At 40.0% G+C, this 17,061-nt stretch overlaps 1 protein-coding gene across 1 annotated transcript; it reads left to right on the forward strand.

The window, feature by feature from the left end:
• The first annotated feature begins 3,024 nt into the window (after positions 1-3,024).
• On the forward strand, positions 3,025-3,705 carry LOC103717603. The gene has a single exon (XM_008806059.2). It carries the CDS (start codon positions 3,025-3,027, stop codon positions 3,703-3,705), a length of 681 nt encoding a protein of 226 aa, XP_008804281.2.
• Positions 3,706-17,061: the final 13,356 nt, after the last annotated feature.

Genomic DNA, 17,061 nt, shown 5'->3' on the forward strand with positions numbered 1-17,061 from the left:
GGATCGGCTCGAACCAAAGTCGGCGGTCCATCTGGAGAGTTTTGGGAAGGAAAGGCGATGGAGATCGGCAGCTGTTGAGGCGGTTTTAACCGCCTAACAGTCGCGATTCCCACCCCTTCGAGCTGGATGGAGGGCTATAAAAGCCCGTGGAGTCACAGAGGACTCCATCGACCACCCTTCTACCTTCCTCACCCTTCTTCCTTCTGTGCAAGGAGCCAGATTGGGAGCAGCGGCGCCGAAGGAGGAAGGATCTCCAGCTCGTCATCGCACTGCACCGCCGGAGCAGACACAGTAGCTCGTCGGAACGCCTCACAGCTCCTCGGAGCTAGGTAAACCCTTAACCCTTTCCTCCATTCATGATTTACATGCTATTAGCTTAGATCTAATCTAGCTAGGAGATGATTAACAGAGGAAGAAGGGTAGGAAGAAGATGAAGAGGAGGGAGGGGAAAGGTCTAACCAATGATCGGCTGTGATCCGACATTGATCGAGGATCTTCCTCCTTCACCCAATGGTGGCTTCCCCTCCCATTAAAACCCTAGATTTAAAAATCCAAAGATGCAAACCTACCTCTCGATTCATGGGGAGGGTCCTCAGCTCGTGCAAATCCGGTTCCCATGGGTGGAACCGGTTTGATCTCGGGTGAAGGTGGTCGGAGCAGACGAGCCGAAGGGGGATTTTCCTGTTTTGGCCATAAACACCTCAGCTCGAGACACCGTGGACACCGTCGGGCCGACCGCAGGCGTCGGCCGCACGCTATGCTGGCACCACTGGCTTCGGCCGGTTCTGCCGCTCCTCGATAGATGGCCGTGAGGAGAGCGGCCAGGCGGGCCGCGGCTGCTGCAGGTGCGACCGCGGCCACCGCAGGCATTGCCGGTTGGCCGCAGCGCCGTCGGCTTCGGGTCGGCCTCCTCTCGAGCGCTCCATCGAGTCTCCTAGCTTAATGGGGGAAGAGGAGAAGAGGAGGAGGAGATCGGGACGGAGAGAAGAAAGGAGGAAAAGAAGGTTCGGGAAGGGAGGAGAAGAAAGAAAAAAGAAAAGAAGGAAAAGAGAAGGAAAAATAAAATAAAGGTTGTTGTGGGCCGAATTGGGCCCGATTCCGAAATGGGCCTCAAATAAATTTGGCTTTAGAAACCCGAAGCCGAGCTAGGCTCTGGTCCAAGCCTAATAATCTTAAACCTAGAATTTACTGGACCAGTATATAATTAACCTAGGCTTGAATTAGTAATTGGGTCAGATCTGAACTAATATGCAATTGACCCAGACCTGAATCAGAAACTTGGGTCATACCTGAACCAGAAATTGTTTAGACCAAAATCAGACATTAGGTCAGACCCAATATGAGGATCTTCAGAAATTGAACCAGGTTAGAGACCTAAGAATGAAATTGAGTCCTATAGATGGATTGTAAACTGGGTAATTAAGAAAGATTATAATTAAATAAAGTTGAACGTGCAATTAATAAGTAAGTTGATGATGTTGTTAGGTAATTGAAGAATTGGCACTCAAATTGAAGGTTGGTGGGCAAACTAAGGTAAGTAACCTGTCTTAATCTTATTATGGATCGTGTATCATGTTTTATATGATGAAAAAGTATTATTTATGCAATTGGAATTGTGTATATGAATTGAGAAAAATATAAGTACTCATGATATAATCTTATGTTTTATCAAATACTTGTGACTATTTGATTATGAAATTGTATATGATTATTTATGTTTTCACAAAATTAGGATCAAGCATGTGTTAGCAAATGATTGCATGATTTTGGATAAATAGCATCCATCGTGATTATTATATTATTTACACATGATTATGATGATGTTGAAAGATGCATGGAAAGCAAAAAAAAATAAAGTTTTCAGCATAATCATAAATTTTATTCAGCATGATGCCATTATTCACTTTCCAAAGTATCTATGAGAAAAGATTTATGAAAAGCATGATATATTTTAAAGAACTCTCAGATTGCTATGTATGACCCCTGCCAGTGGGTAACAGTAACTAGGCATATGACCCCAGCCAGTGGGTAAAAGTAACTTGGCTTTACAACCCCCGCTAGTGGGTAATAGTAACTGAAAGATGACCCTGCAGTGGTAAAGGTCTTACCGTGAGATTAAGAGCGGCCATAGCTACACTACCATCTAAGAGTATGGATTTCAAAGTATGGAATAATGGTAAAAGTTTTATGATGCATAATCGTATTTATGAAGTTGCATGAATGGACATGCATAGTTTTATGACTGGTTTGATTATGGAAAATGCTTTCTTTATTACAACTGTTTTTTCTTCAAATAGTACATTAGCATACCGAACACTATGCTTGATCCGATAAGATTATGCTTGTTTACTTACTGAGCTTTATAGCTCACACCAATTTATTTATATTCTTATAGAAGAATAGGAGATGCTAGAAACAAGGAGCGCGACATGCTTCTGGGTTATGGAGAAAAGAAAATAAAATATTAAATTTTGCCATTTTTAGATGCTTTGTAATATCTTTTACTGATGAAACATTTGATGACATTTAAGAATATAATTGTTCATAATTGATTTGAAGTTTTAAAGTGGCTGCGTGTTATTATATGTTTAATTTTGCAATAGCACGGCCGTGTCACGATCCGAATTCGGGATGTGACATTTAGTAGTATTAAAGCAATAAGTTTAACCATGATTTAAAAACTTTAAAATTAATCATGGGAATGGGTAGCTAAGTCAGCTTTCACATAATTGGAGTCACAGTAAGAACAATAATGATATTTTAAATAATAAATAATATATATATATATATAATGTGATGAAATGGATAATGATTAATACTATATTTTGATAGGTGACGATGAGTGATAGCGAGAATGAAGTTCTGGCTAATTATAAAAGATCCAAATGCTGTAACCACCCGACGGATCTTGCTGGGGTATGCCAAGTGATGGCTCAGCTCCTTCAACAGCAACAGTAGATGCAACAATTCATGCAACAACAGATGCAACAGCAGGTGTAGGCCGCTGTCCGACCTGCACAGTTTATGGACTCCTATTATGAACGGTTCCGGAGACTGAATCCTCCTATGTTTGACGGTGGAGCCGATCCGTTGGCTGCTGAGACATGGATTCAGGGAATAGAAGAGATGTATGATGCTCTGCAGTTTCCTGAAGATGTCAAGGTTAGGTTGGCTATTCCCATGCTGAGAGGAAATGCAAAGTTTTGGTGGACAGCCATGAAAGCTGCAATTGGAAATGATGATAATATGCCGACTTGGGATGAATTCAAAAAAATGTTCTATGAACAATATTTTCCTAAGTCGGTCAGAAGGACTAAGGAAAATGAATTCTTATCTTTGAGACAGAAAGATAATATGACCGTGCTTGAATATGCTAATAAGTTCAATGAACTGGGCCGGTTCTGTCCCCAGTTTATGGAGGTTGAAGAGAGCAAGGCTAATAGATTCGAGCAGGGCTTGAGGGATGAGATTCGATCCCAATTGTCAGTTCTGATCTTTATCAGTTATGGAGATGTCCTGGAGAGAGCATTGAAAGTAGAAGCAGATCTGAAGAGGTCAGAGAAAGAAAGAAGTGATCTAAAGAGGTCCAGGGAAACTAGGGATCAGAGTGCGAGGCCAAGAAATTTCGGGGAAAATGCAAACAAAAAGAACAAATTCGGGCCCTGCAATTTCTGTGGCAAGCTACATGGTGGACTTTGCCTTTAAAAGATGGGAGCCTGCTTTAACTGTGGTCAGATTGGGCATATTGCACGTGATTGTCAGCAGAAGAAGAATGACCCTAGGCCTACTGGATCAGGGGATCAGAAGCAGAAGGGGACTGCTCGGTTCTTTGCATTGACTCAGCAGGATGTCAGTGCAAGCGATAGTGTGGTGACAGGTACGATTCCCATCAACATAGTTGACGCATCTATATTATGTGATTCTGGCTCTACACATTCTTTTGTATCTACCAAATTCTCTAGCTTTTTACACTTCATACCTGAAAAATTAGTGGAGCCATTATATGTTGCCACACCCCTACAGAAAATAATAATTGCTGACATTATCTTCAAGAATTGCATAATTCAGTTAGGAGAAAGAGAGTTAGAGGCAGACTTATTACAGCTAGACATGCAAGATTTTGACATCATCTTAGGAATGGATTGGTGATAAGTGCTAAATAATGCATAAATTAACCTTTTATTCACAGCACTTATCATTATTTTAATTCACATATTTCGTAAATTTAACCATAAAATATGTGTTACCATCATCATTGCATTTTAATAATTATCAGAGGTAATTCGAATTGATTTAATTATTTAATGATTGAGCCTAATGAATGCAGGTCAGGTCAAACTTATTTGGGATGATCCCTGAATCCAAATCATATGCACCCCGCAAATCAAGACCCTCTGATTCAGTCACCCAACTCTTTTTCCACATGATCCGATTTTAATAAAATCTCTTTAAGTATTTGTTTCTTATATCTCAAAGTATATCATCTAATTGCACGGATCTCAAAGCCTCAACCCATCCTTATTCCATCTCTAAACACAACCCCAGCTCCTCTCCGTTAACAAAACAACTTAACTTCTCATATCCCCTTCATTACCGTTCAGTATTTATCAACAAATCCCACGCTTATCCCATGAACAAAGCCAACCGTGACCAAACTCCAAGGGACAAATCTAATCCCGTTTGCAACCAGCCATCTCAGGATCTCATCCGCATCCTTCCCAATATCCCACGAACGAGAATCCCATCCCCCAACTCATCCCGACTTCATCCCTTCCATCAGCCGCATGGATTCGATTCCATCCTCCCAGCTGCTCGTCCACGCGATTTTCCAACCGTGAACAGCATCGTCAACCTCCCAGCTTCTTCAACTTCATCCGGATTAACAGCATCGTCAACCTCCCGAGTCTATCCATAGCTCCAAATCCAAACCTCCACGTACAAAGAACAGAACCGGTGGCCTGTTCCTAGTTGAATAAAAACTTCAAACGCTCCTCCCAGATCCCCCAGCTCTCATCTCGTTCCCGAGATCCCAACTTCCCAACTCCTCGTTTCTCCCTCTCCCGTTTGGAATTGACTCGATCCACGGATGATTTCACCTCTCCGAATCCCATGCATCCCGGCATTCCAGCTAACTTTAAGTGATTTCCGTTGTCTATACTCCATCTCCCAGCCAAATCCTCTCCTCTGCATATCTTCCCATCATCCTTATCCCTTCCCGCATCCACGGATAACAGTTTCTAACGTATCCTCTGTTTCATCGGAACCGAACCATCCCAAGCTTCATCCCGAATCCCATGCATCCCCGCTATCCCCTGTTCCCAACTCATTTTATCTTCATCCGAATCATCCCAGCATCCTCAAAACAGAATCCATTTCTAGCAGCCGTACGCGTCTTCCATCCAAACTTCTTCCGGATTGATCCAAACTCCAAGCGTTCCCAGCTCCCCTGTTTCAATCTTATCCTTCCCAGCTTCAGCCATTCATCCCTATCCCATGCGCTTAATCCTTTCCGCAAAACAAGCATTCAACGAGATCCTCTCCAGCGTATTTTTCCCGTCCATGATCGCATCCATCGTTCAACGGCTCAACCATTAGCCATCTCCCAACTCATTTTCCCACGCGTCCGGTTCACCTCCCCTGCTTCACGTCCCACAGTCTTCCCATTTTAACAGATCCGAGATCTTCTCCCATGCTCGTTCCAACATCTGAGATCCATGCTCCACGTCCTCGCCATCCGAGCTCCAAGGATCAAGCCGACTTCAGCCAACGAAATTCAGCTCCAACTTCTCCCGCGTCCGAATCTCCCGCAGCAACAAATTTCAGCTTCACTCGATCCTTATCCTCTCACCGTTCGGATCAACCAGAAAGGAGAGAAGCAAGGAGGGGGGGGGGGGTGCTGGTGAAGCCTATAAAAGGAGGAGGCTTCTCTTCCTTGAAATGCATCTCCTCAGAGGCCAAACCCCCCACCGGGGTGGGGGGTTTTCCCTATCATCTCTCCGGAGGTCAAGTTCCCACAAGAAATAAAAAAAAATAGAGGAGGGAGGGAGGTTTGGCTATTTTGGGAATATTTCAAAGGAGAAAGAGAAGGAAGGAATGGGAGCCCGCTGCTGTGCTGCTGCTGCCGTCCACCACTCCATGAAAGGCTGATCTCCTCACTAGGGCTGGATGCAGCCCTAACAAAGGGCCAAGGGTTTTATATTTTTGATTTCTATTCTTGGAGTTGTATAAACCTTATTTTGCTTCTAATGAATATTTTATTTCATCTCATATTTAATTTCTGTGATTTTAAATGTGAAGTTTATACAACTGTTCGTCATGATCACTAGGTAAATATAAGATAGTCCATGCTTAGGGAAGATGCGATGTGCTGCCACCTTAGATTAGGGTAGACATTTCATGCCAACCGAAGATGGATTATGCCCAAATTACTTTTGTGAATTTTTATTTAAATGCTTATTAGGCTTGTAGCCAATTTGCATGTTAACCCAAGAACGAAATAAAATATAAATAACCCTTGTTCCGATGTTAGTGGTGAATTCCTTGCCCTAGGTTCTCCTAAACTGATATCCCTTTAATTGCATTTTTTTATTCAATTGCTTAGTTTAATAGTCTTCACAAATTCATCATTTTAAATATTTTTAAGAAAAATAACTATACCCCAATCCCTGTGGATCGATACCCGTAATCACTATCCTACCAGATACGTGCTATTGCGTGGTCTTTAAAGTTGACTATCAATTTTTGGCGCCGTTGCCGGGGATTGTTAGCATAGTTGTTTTTCTTTTTAAAAAAAAAACTTTCCAAAAAAATATATATTTAAAATTAAATAAAAATATTTTCTATTTTTGTTATTTCTCTTATCTCTTTTCTCTCCTTTACTAATTTTTGCTTTTTATTTGATCAGGAACCAAAGAGAAAGTCTGGGACGATCAAACAGGGAATTGCTGGAAAAGGAATGCTGTAGAGGTTTGCTTTTAAAAAAAAATTGCTGGAAAAAGTCTCTTTGGTAACCTCTAAACCTTTCTTATTTAGATTGATTCCCAATTAGTAAAAAAAAAAAAATAAAAAAAATTGTGGTGATTGTTTGATTTTAAATTCAGCAAAAGTGTGAATGCATGCCTGATACACATACACAATTAATCCGCACATAGTAAGGGCAATCACCCCAACAAGATAAGAACTGGATTTCATCACCAGATTCTTGCCCAAATTAGGTGAATCAATTCTCACATAGCTATCACGTTAAATAAAATCAATTAGACCTAGGCCTAGGGACATTCGAGCTCAATAGGACGAAGATCATCGAAAGTTGCACCAATTTCGCTCTGTGGCTCAGTTGATGTCTAGGCAAGCTTTGTCCCTTTAAGGGAGACAGTTCATCTGTTCGAGGCAAGTGGTTTTTAAGTGGGACCTTTGCAAAGCATCGTGACCCCCCCACTTACCTGGGAGCTTACCTGGTCAACTCAGTTCATTAAACCGGATTGGAGGCTTAGGTGCCCTCTTCAAACCAGTTAGAAGCTGTCTAGTGATTTTAGGGCAAACATGAGGAATTGATGTGTTTTTCTTTTAATGCATGCTTAACTGCACCTGATGCGTCCGGCTGAAGACGTTAAACTTAGCGCTTGTTGGGAGGCAACCCAATTCTCGTTGGTTATTTTTGCATATTTTCTTGTCACATTTTTAACAAGATCCCTCATATTACTGATGCAACTACGGTAAAATGCTTCTATCCTCCATATGCATCATATTTTCGTCCAAAATAAAAAAATATAAAACAATAAAAATAATAATATAATATTCAAAAAAAAATTCATCAAAAAAAAAAACATTGAGGACAATGTCTGATCTAGGTTGGGGGGTAATAGGATTTGAATTTTTGAAGGAATTTTTCGCATTTTCATATTTTTAAGTGAATTTCAAAAAAAAAAAAGTGAATTTCAAAAAAAAAAAGAAAAAAAAAACCTAATTTCTATGCTTTAGTGCTGAAATGATAAACACACAAAGTATATAAAATCTAAAAAGCCCAATGATTAGTCAGGAGTAAGTCAATTTGAGTTCTTTTTATTAAAAATTCTTTTAGCGAGTTGTAAGATAATTTTTACTTTGGAATTTCACAACACACATGGCCTGCACTTCTAAGGATTAGGTTCAACATTATGTTGCTAAGTCTAGTAGCAACCTTGAGTCCTGATGAATCATCCCTATCTAATTCACTATTATCCCGTATTTATTGAAAAAAGAGTGAATTTAGTCAGGTACATCGAAAAGGGCTACCTATCGTCAAAGGTCAGCGGGCTTGTAATGAGGAACCCGAACATAGGTCCGTAGGGGAGTCTTGATGCCCAACACCTTATGCCATCTGGCGTGAGAGTGTTGACTGAATGCTCGCTACATGGAGGAATCATTACAAGAGTAAAAGTGCATAATTTATTTATAAATACAAAATCAAAAAAAAAAAAATCAAAATCAAAAAAAAAAAATGAAAGAGAAAAGAGAAAATAATATTGACCTTGAAAAAAGACGATAGTGTGAAAGCCGTCGTTGTAAAAATTCGAGTAAACTGGAATATTACAGATAAAGCCCATGAGGTATTAAAGTAAACATCCACAACTCTCAAAATCCTGCAAGGTAGGATGATTTTGAATCAGTGATTAGGTCTTATCTGACCAATTCTTGGAAGCTACTAGCTTTAGCAGTATTTTGGAGAATCTAAAGCCTTAGCTTGTGTATGGTCCAGACATCACCGAGCACCCAAGTATAAATTAGCCTTACAACTCTTTAACGGAAACTTAATGACTTCAACTTAAGTTGCATACTGACTTAGGATTTGGGCTGACTTAGTGATTAGAACTTTGTGTGCTTTTGAAATTTTTAGCACCTATGCATTTGAAATTAGATTTTATAAAATAATAAAATAAATTCTTTCGACAGCAGTTTGTGGGTATCTGAGCCGGAAACCCTCACGAGACAAAACTCGTCCACTAGGGCCACCTAGGGGTTTAAAGCCTTATTGCATACGGTAAATGCAATCGCGATTCCTGCGAAAGTGAGTTAGCTTTTATTTTGCTTGAGGACTAGCAAAATGTAGGTTGGGGGGTGTGATAAGTGCTAAATAATGCATAAATTAACCTTTTATTCACAGCACTTATCATTATTTTAATTCACATATTTCGTAAATTTAACCATAAAATATGTGTTACCATCATCATTGCATTTTAATAATTATCAGAGGTAATTCGAATTGATTTAATTATTTAATGATTGAGCCTAATGAATGCAGGTCAGGTCAAACTTATTTGGGATGATCCCTGAATCCAAATCATATGCACCCCGCAAATCAAGACCCTCTGATTCAGTCACCAAACTCTTTTTCCACATGATCCGATTTTAATAAAATCTCTTTAAGTATTTGTTTCTTATATCTCAAAGTATATCATCTAATTGCACGGATCTCAAAGCCTCAACCCATCCTTATTCCATCTCTAAACACAACCCCAGCTCCTCTCCGTTAACAAAACAACTTAACTTCTCATATCCCCTTCATTACCGTTCAGTATTTATCAACAAATCCCACGCTTATCCCATGAACAAAGCCAACCGTGACCAAACTCCAAGGGACAAATCTAATCCCGTTTGCAACCAGCCATCTCAGGATCTCATCCGCATCCTTCCCAATATCCCACGAACGAGAATCCCATCCCCCAACTCATCCCGACTTCATCCCTTCCATCAGCCGCATGGATTCGATTCCATCCTCCCAGCTGCTCGTCCACGCGATTTTCCAACCGTGAACAGCATCGTCAACCTCCCAGCTTCTTCAACTTCATCCGGATTAACAGCATCGTCAACCTCCCGAGTCTATCCATAGCTCCAAATCCAAACCTCCACGTACAAAGAACAGAACCGGTGGCCTGTTCCTAGTTGAATAAAAACTTCAAACGCTCCTCCCAGATCCCCCAGCTCTCATCTCGTTCCCGAGATCCCAACTTCCCAACTCCTCGTTTCTCCCTCTCCCGTTTGGAATTGACTCGATCCACGGATGATTTCACCTCTCCGAATCCCATGCATCCCGGCATTCCAGCTAACTTTAAGTGATTTCCGTTGTCTATACTCCATCTCCCAGCCAAATCCTCTCCTCTGCATATCTTCCCATCATCCTTATCCCTTCCCGCATCCACGGATAACAGTTTCTAACGTATCCTCTGTTTCATCGGAACCGAACCATCCCAAGCTTCATCCCGAATCCCATGCATCCCCGCTATCCCCTGTTCCCAACTCATTTTATCTTCATCCGAATCATCCCAGCATCCTCAAAACAGAATCCATTTCCAGCAGCCGTACGCGTCTTCCATCCAAACTTCTTCCGGATTGATCCAAACTCCAAGCGTTCCCAGCTCCCCTGTTTCAATCTTATCCTTCCCAGCTTCAGCCATTCATCCCTATCCCATGCGCTTAATCCTTTCCGCAAAACAAGCATTCAACGAGATCCTCTCCAGCGTATTTTTCCCGTCCATGATCGCATCCATCGTTCAACGGCTCAACCATTAGCCATCTCCCAACTCATTTTCCCACGCGTCCGGTTCACCTCCCCTGCTTCACGTCCCACAGTCTTCCCATTTTAACAGATCCGAGATCTTCTCCCATGCTCGTTCCAACATCTGAGATCCATGCTCCACGTCCTCGCCATCCGAGCTCCAAGGATCAAGCCGACTTCAGCCAACGAAATTCAGCTCCAACTTCTCCCGCGTCCGGATCTCCCGCAGCAACAAATTTCAGCTTCACTCGATCCTTATCCTCTCACCGTTCGGATCAACCAGAAAGGAGAGAAGCAAGGAGGGGGGGGGTGCTGGTGAAGCCTATAAAAGGAGGAGGCTTCTCTTCCTTGAAATGCATCTCCTCAGAGGCCAAACCCCCCACCGGGGTGGGGGGTTTTCCCTATCATCTCTCCGGAGGTCAAGTTCCCACAAGAAATAAAAAAAAATAGAGGAGGGAGGGAGGTTTGGCTATTTTGGGAATATTTCAAAGGAGAAAGAGAAGGAAGGAATGGGAGCCCGCTGCTGTGCTGCTGCTGCCGTCCACCACTCCATAAAAGGCTGATCTCCTCACTAGGGCTGGATGCAGCCCTAACAAAGGGCCAAGGGTTTTATATTTTTGATTTCTATTCTTGGAGTTGTATAAACCTTATTTTGCTTCTAATGAATATTTTATTTCATCTCATATTTAATTTCTGTGATTTTAAATGTGAAGTTTATACAACTGTTCGTCATGATCACTAGGTAAATATAAGATAGTCCATGCTTAGGGAAGATGCGATGTGCTGCCACCTTAGATTAGGGTAGACATTTCATGCCAACCGAAGATGTATTATGCCCAAATTACTTTTGTGAATTTTTATTTAAATGCTTATTAGGCTTGTAGCCAATTTGCATGTTAACCCAAGAACGAAATAAAATATAAATAACCCTTGTTCCGATGTTAGTGGTGAATTCCTTGCCCTAGGTTCTCCTAAACTGATATCCCTTTAATTGCATTTTTTTATTCAATTGCTTAGTTTAATAGTCTTCACAAATTCATCATTTTAAATATTTTTAAGAAAAATAACTATACCCCAATCCCTGTGGATCGATACCCGTAATCACTATCCTACCAGATACGTGCTATTGCGTGGTCTTTAAAGTTGACTATCAATTTTTGGCGCCGTTGCCGGGGATTGTTAGCATAGTTGTTTTTCTTTTTAAAAAAAAAACTTTCCAAAAAAATATATATTTAAAATTAAATAAAAATATTTTCTATTTTTGTTATTTCTCTTATCTCTTTTCTCTCCTTTACTAATTTTTGCTTTTTATTTGATCAGGAACCAAAGAGAAAGTCTGGGACGATCAAACAGGGAATTGCTGGAAAAGGAATGCTGTAGAGGTTTGCTTTTAAAAGAAAATTGGAATTCCATGAGGGTGACTTTGTTTTCTTGAAGGTGTCTCCCTCGAAGGGAGTTATGAGATTTGGAAGACACAGTAAGCTGAGTCCCCGCTACATTGGTCCCTTTGAAATTATGAACAAGGTGGGAGAGGTTGCTTACAGATTAGCCTTACCACCAGAGCTATCGAGTGTACACAATGTCTTCCATGTCTCTCTACTACGAAAGTATATTGCAGATCCCAGTCTGTAGTAAAGTATGAACCATTGCTGGTTGAAAAGGATCTGACTTATGAAGAGTTTCCTCTACACATCATTGATCACAAGGAGCAAGTTTTGAGATGGCGCACCATTCCCTATGTGAAGGTTCAGTGGATTAACCATTCTGAAAGGGAAGCAACTTAGGAACTCGAAGACGAAACGCGTATGAGGTATCCACAGCTTTTTGCAAGCTCTGGTACGTAAAATTTTGAGGATGAAATTTTTTTTAAGGAGGGAAGAATGTAAACCCCAGACCAGATGGACCGGCTCGAACCAAAGTCGGCAGTCCATCTGGAGAGTTTTGGGAAGGAAAGGCGGTGGAGATCGGCAACTGTTGAGGCGGTTTTAACCACCTAACAACCGCGATTCCCACCCCTTCGAGCTGGATGGAGGGCTATAAAAGCCCGTGGAGTCACAGAGGACTCCATCGACCACCCTGCTACCTTCCTCACCCTTCTTCCTTCTATGCAAGGAGCCGGATTGGGAGCAGCGGTGTCGAAGGAGGAAGGATCTCCAGCTTGTCATCGCACTGCGCCGCCGCCGGAGCAGACACAGTAGCTCGTCAGAACGCCTCACAGCTCCTCGGAGCTAAGTAAATCCTTAACCCTTTCCTCCATTCATGATTTACATGCTATTAGCTTAGATCTAATCTTGCTAGGAGATGACTAACAGAGGAAGAAGGGTAGGAAGAAGATGAAGAGGAGGGAGGAGAAAGGTCTAACCAATAATCGGCTGTGATCCGACATTGACCGAGGATCTTCCTCCTTCACTCGATGGTGGCTTCCCCTCCCATTAAAACCCTAGATTTAAAAATCCAAAGATGCAAACCTACCTCTCGATTCATGGGGAGGGTCCTTGGCTCGTGCAAATCCGGTTCCCATGGGTGGAACCGGTTTGATCTCGGGCAGTGGTGGTCGGAGCAGACGAGCCAAATGGGGATCTTCCCGTTTTGGCCATAAACACCATCGGCTCGGGACATCGTGGACACCGTCGGGCCAACCGCAGGCATCGGCCGCACGCTACGCGGGCACCACCGGCTTCGGCGGGTTCCGCCGCTCCTCGATGGGTGGACGTGCCCCATCTCCTCCACCGAAGGTGGAGGAGGAGAGCGGCCAGGCGGGCCGCAGCTGCTGCAGGTGCGACCGCGGCTGCCATAGGCACCGCCGATTGGCCGCAGCGTCGCCGGCTTCGGGCCGGACTCCTCCCGAGCGCTCCATTGAGCCTCCTAGCTTCATGGGGGGAAGAGGAGGAGGAGATCGGGATGGAGAGAAGAAAGGAGGAAGAGAAGGTTCGGGAAGGGAGGAGAAGAAAGAAAAAAAAAGAAGGAAAAGGGAAGGAAAAATAAAATAAAGGTTGTTGTGGGCTAAATTGGGTCCGATTCCGGAATGGGCCTCAAATAAATTTGTTTTTAGAAGCCCGAGGCCGAGCTAAGCTCTGGTCCAAGCCCAATAATCTTAAACCTAGAATTTACTGGACTAGTATATAATTGACCCAGGCTTGAACCAGTAATTGGGTCAGGTTTGAACCAGTATACAATTGACCCAGACGTGAATCAGAAACTTAGGTCATACCTGAACTAGAAATTGTTTAGACCAAAATCAGACATTGGGTCAAACCCAAATTGAGGATTTTCAGAAATTGAACCAGGTTAGAGACCTAAGAATGAAATTGAGTCCTATAGATGGATTGTAAACTGGGTAATTAAGAAAGATTGTAATTAAATGAAGTTGAACGTGCAATTAATAAGTAATTTGATGATGTTGTTAGGTAATTGAAGAATTGGCACTCAAACTGGAGGTTGGTGGGCAAACTAAGGTAAGTAAGCTGTCTTAATCTTAGTATGGATCATGTATCACGTTTTATATGATGAAAAAGTATTATTTATGCAATTGGAATTGTGTATATAAATTGAGAAAAATATAAGTACTCCTGATATAATTTTATGTTTTATCAAATACTTATGACTATTTGATTATGAAATTGTATATGATTATTTATGTTTTCACAAAATTAGGATCAAGCATGTGTTAGCAAATGATTGCATGATTTTGGATAAATAGCATCCATTGTGATTATTATTTTATTTACACATTATTATGATGATGTTGAAAGATGCATGGAAAGAAAAAAAAAAGTTTTCAGCATAATCATGAATTTATTCAACATGATGTCATTATTCACTTTCCAAAGTACCTATGAGAAAAGATTTATGAAAAGCATGATATGTTTTAAAGAACTCTCAGATTGCTATGTATGACCCCCGCCAGTGGGTAACAGTAACTAGGCATATGACCTCAGCCAGTGGGTAAAAGTAACTTGGCTTTACGACCCCCGCTAGTATGGAATAATGACAAAAGTTTTATGATGCATAATCGTATTTATGAAGTTGCCTGAATGGACATGCATAGTTTTATGACTAGTTTGATTATAAAAAATGCTTTCTTTATTACAACTGTTTGTTCTTCAAATAGTGCATTAGCATATCCAACACTATGCTTGATCCGATAAGATTATGCTTGTTTACTTACTGAGTTTTATAGCTTACACCAATTTATTTATATTCTTACAGATGAATGGGAGATGCCAGAAACAAGGAGTGCGACATGCTTCTGGATTATGGGGAAAAAAAATGAAATATTAAATTTTGCCATTTTTATATGCTTTGTAATCAATCTTTTACTGATGAAATATTTGATGACATTCAAGAATATATTGTTTATAATTGATTTGAAGTTTTAAAGTGGCTGCGTGTTATTGTATGTTTAATTTTGCAATAGCACGGCGGTGTCACGATCCGAATTCGGGGCATAAAATTTTTTTATAATTATTTTTTAGATAAATAATTTTTAAAAATTATAAGATTACCCTCAGGTCTGGCCAATGGGGATGATGGTGAGGTGCCGTTATAGAGTTGGTTGCCATTATGGGGGGTTTCGTGGGAGAACGTCCTTAGGACCACATTTATGAGTTATTATGGACGTGTATCAAACTAGCTTCCAGTTGAGTTTAATTGGTCTATCCTTCCATGGGTCATCTGATCGATCACTGTCATATTATCTGGGATATTCCTTATGCCTTGTAAATGTTAGCTGTTTATGTGAACTGGGATCATACAAATCATATTTGGTAGAATTCTTTACACTTTGATCCCAAGAAACAACAATTTTTCCTATGATCTCGTACAGGTAAATTCTCGATTTTCCATCAACCATTTAACTCGTTTAAATTGATTTGACTGCTGAAAAATTAGGTTATGTTAACTGTTTAATAAAATGCTTAGATTTAGATTAAATTTTTTGATTCATATAATAAATAATTTGGATTTGGATTGATAAATATTTAAACTATTTTATATTCGATTCTGTATTCGACTCGACACGATTACCACCTCTACCATTTGAGATGCCTGAGGTCCGACCTATTTTCAAGTGGACAGAAGATTTAAATAAAAAAATATGAATGAATAGAAAATGCGAATAATGGTTGTCATCCTATCATGTAATGACCTTCAACAGATAATTAACAGTAATTACTTGAAACATATGCGCTCTATTTTTTTTGGATAAACTTTTGTGCTCTATAGAAAGCCAAAGAGTCTCAAAATTATTATAACGGCTGTAATTTTATAACCCGCTTAAGATAACAACGGCTGTAATTTTGGTAGCTTGAAAGAATTGTTTCAAGCTACCGAGATAAACATTTCACTTAGAAGCCTTGAACTTAGTGCCTGCAATAGTTGAAGCATTCCAAAAGATACTTTGCAAGATTTTTGTTTACATAATCTATATTGTTTGACTTTATAAAATGCAAGCATGATAGGCTATCGGTTCTTAAAAAAAAAATGAATAAATTAAACCAAACGAGTATCCATGAAGTTGAACCTGTACGTGACATGCATCTTTAACTACTCAGGAAAAATATAATGCAAGAATGTGACATGCATCTAAACCACTATTTAAGGACATGGATGTATGAAGTTAGGTAAATTCAGATTAGCAAGCCAGGTTATTACTTGGTTTAGGAACAACTTGGTGCTGAATCGGGCTTGCGTTGGCGAACTTGACCCAACTCGTCTTAGTTTGAGGATTGCAACGAGTTTGTGAAAACTCTTTATCAAACAATTTAGCTATAAAAAAAAATAAAATCTTGCCACACTAATTAGGTGCACGTCCCATTGTATTTATTGCAGTGCTGTATTTTCCCGTTGTCTTAAGTACAAAAAATGAATGAGCCAACTAAACTTCTCATATTAAGGCTGCACGACCTCGTCGGTAGACTTTATTGTTTCAATTTATGGTGCCATTAATGAATGTTGATCTGACACCACGTTTTCATTGGCATGGGTCAGCCACCTATAATTGGTTGGGCCAGAAAGAATGGGCAAGGTTGAAAGGATGCATGAATCCCATGCACTAATTAATTTACAAAATTTTAGAAAGCATGGATGGAATGGAATGAAAGCATTGCCCATCCTCTTGCTCCACTAATTTTTATTTTCGTAAATTAAAAAAAATATAAAAATGGATAGACGGAGCATATAAGAAATAAATTTTTACATTAATAAAGTTATATTTTATTATTATTATTATTATTATTATAAAACTCTTATACCTTTTTTACTTTTTTAACCTGACAAGAGACACCCCCACCTCATTAATTAACTATTTAAATTAAATTATGGATTAATTAGTTATTTATATAATTAGTATTTATAAATAAATTAATTCATATATAATTAGTTTATAAAATTATTAATTTAATTTAATTTAATGAAAACTAAATATTTATATTTTTATATTATTATAAATTTAAAAATTATAAGTTTATATATTGCTCTATTTTTTAGTATAAATAAATGTTATGATTTGATAATAATAATATGATTTA

This window comes from Phoenix dactylifera, chromosome 3 (genome assembly GCF_009389715.1).
Source record: "Phoenix dactylifera cultivar Barhee BC4 chromosome 3, palm_55x_up_171113_PBpolish2nd_filt_p, whole genome shotgun sequence".
NCBI classification, from domain to species: Eukaryota; Viridiplantae; Streptophyta; class Magnoliopsida; order Arecales; family Arecaceae; genus Phoenix; species Phoenix dactylifera.

Bases quoted from the DNA above. Each gene is read 5' to 3' on its own strand.
- LOC103717603 (XM_008806059.2), top strand. From the start codon at position 3,025: ATGGACTCCTATTATGAACGGTTCCGGAGACTGAATCCTCCTATGTTT.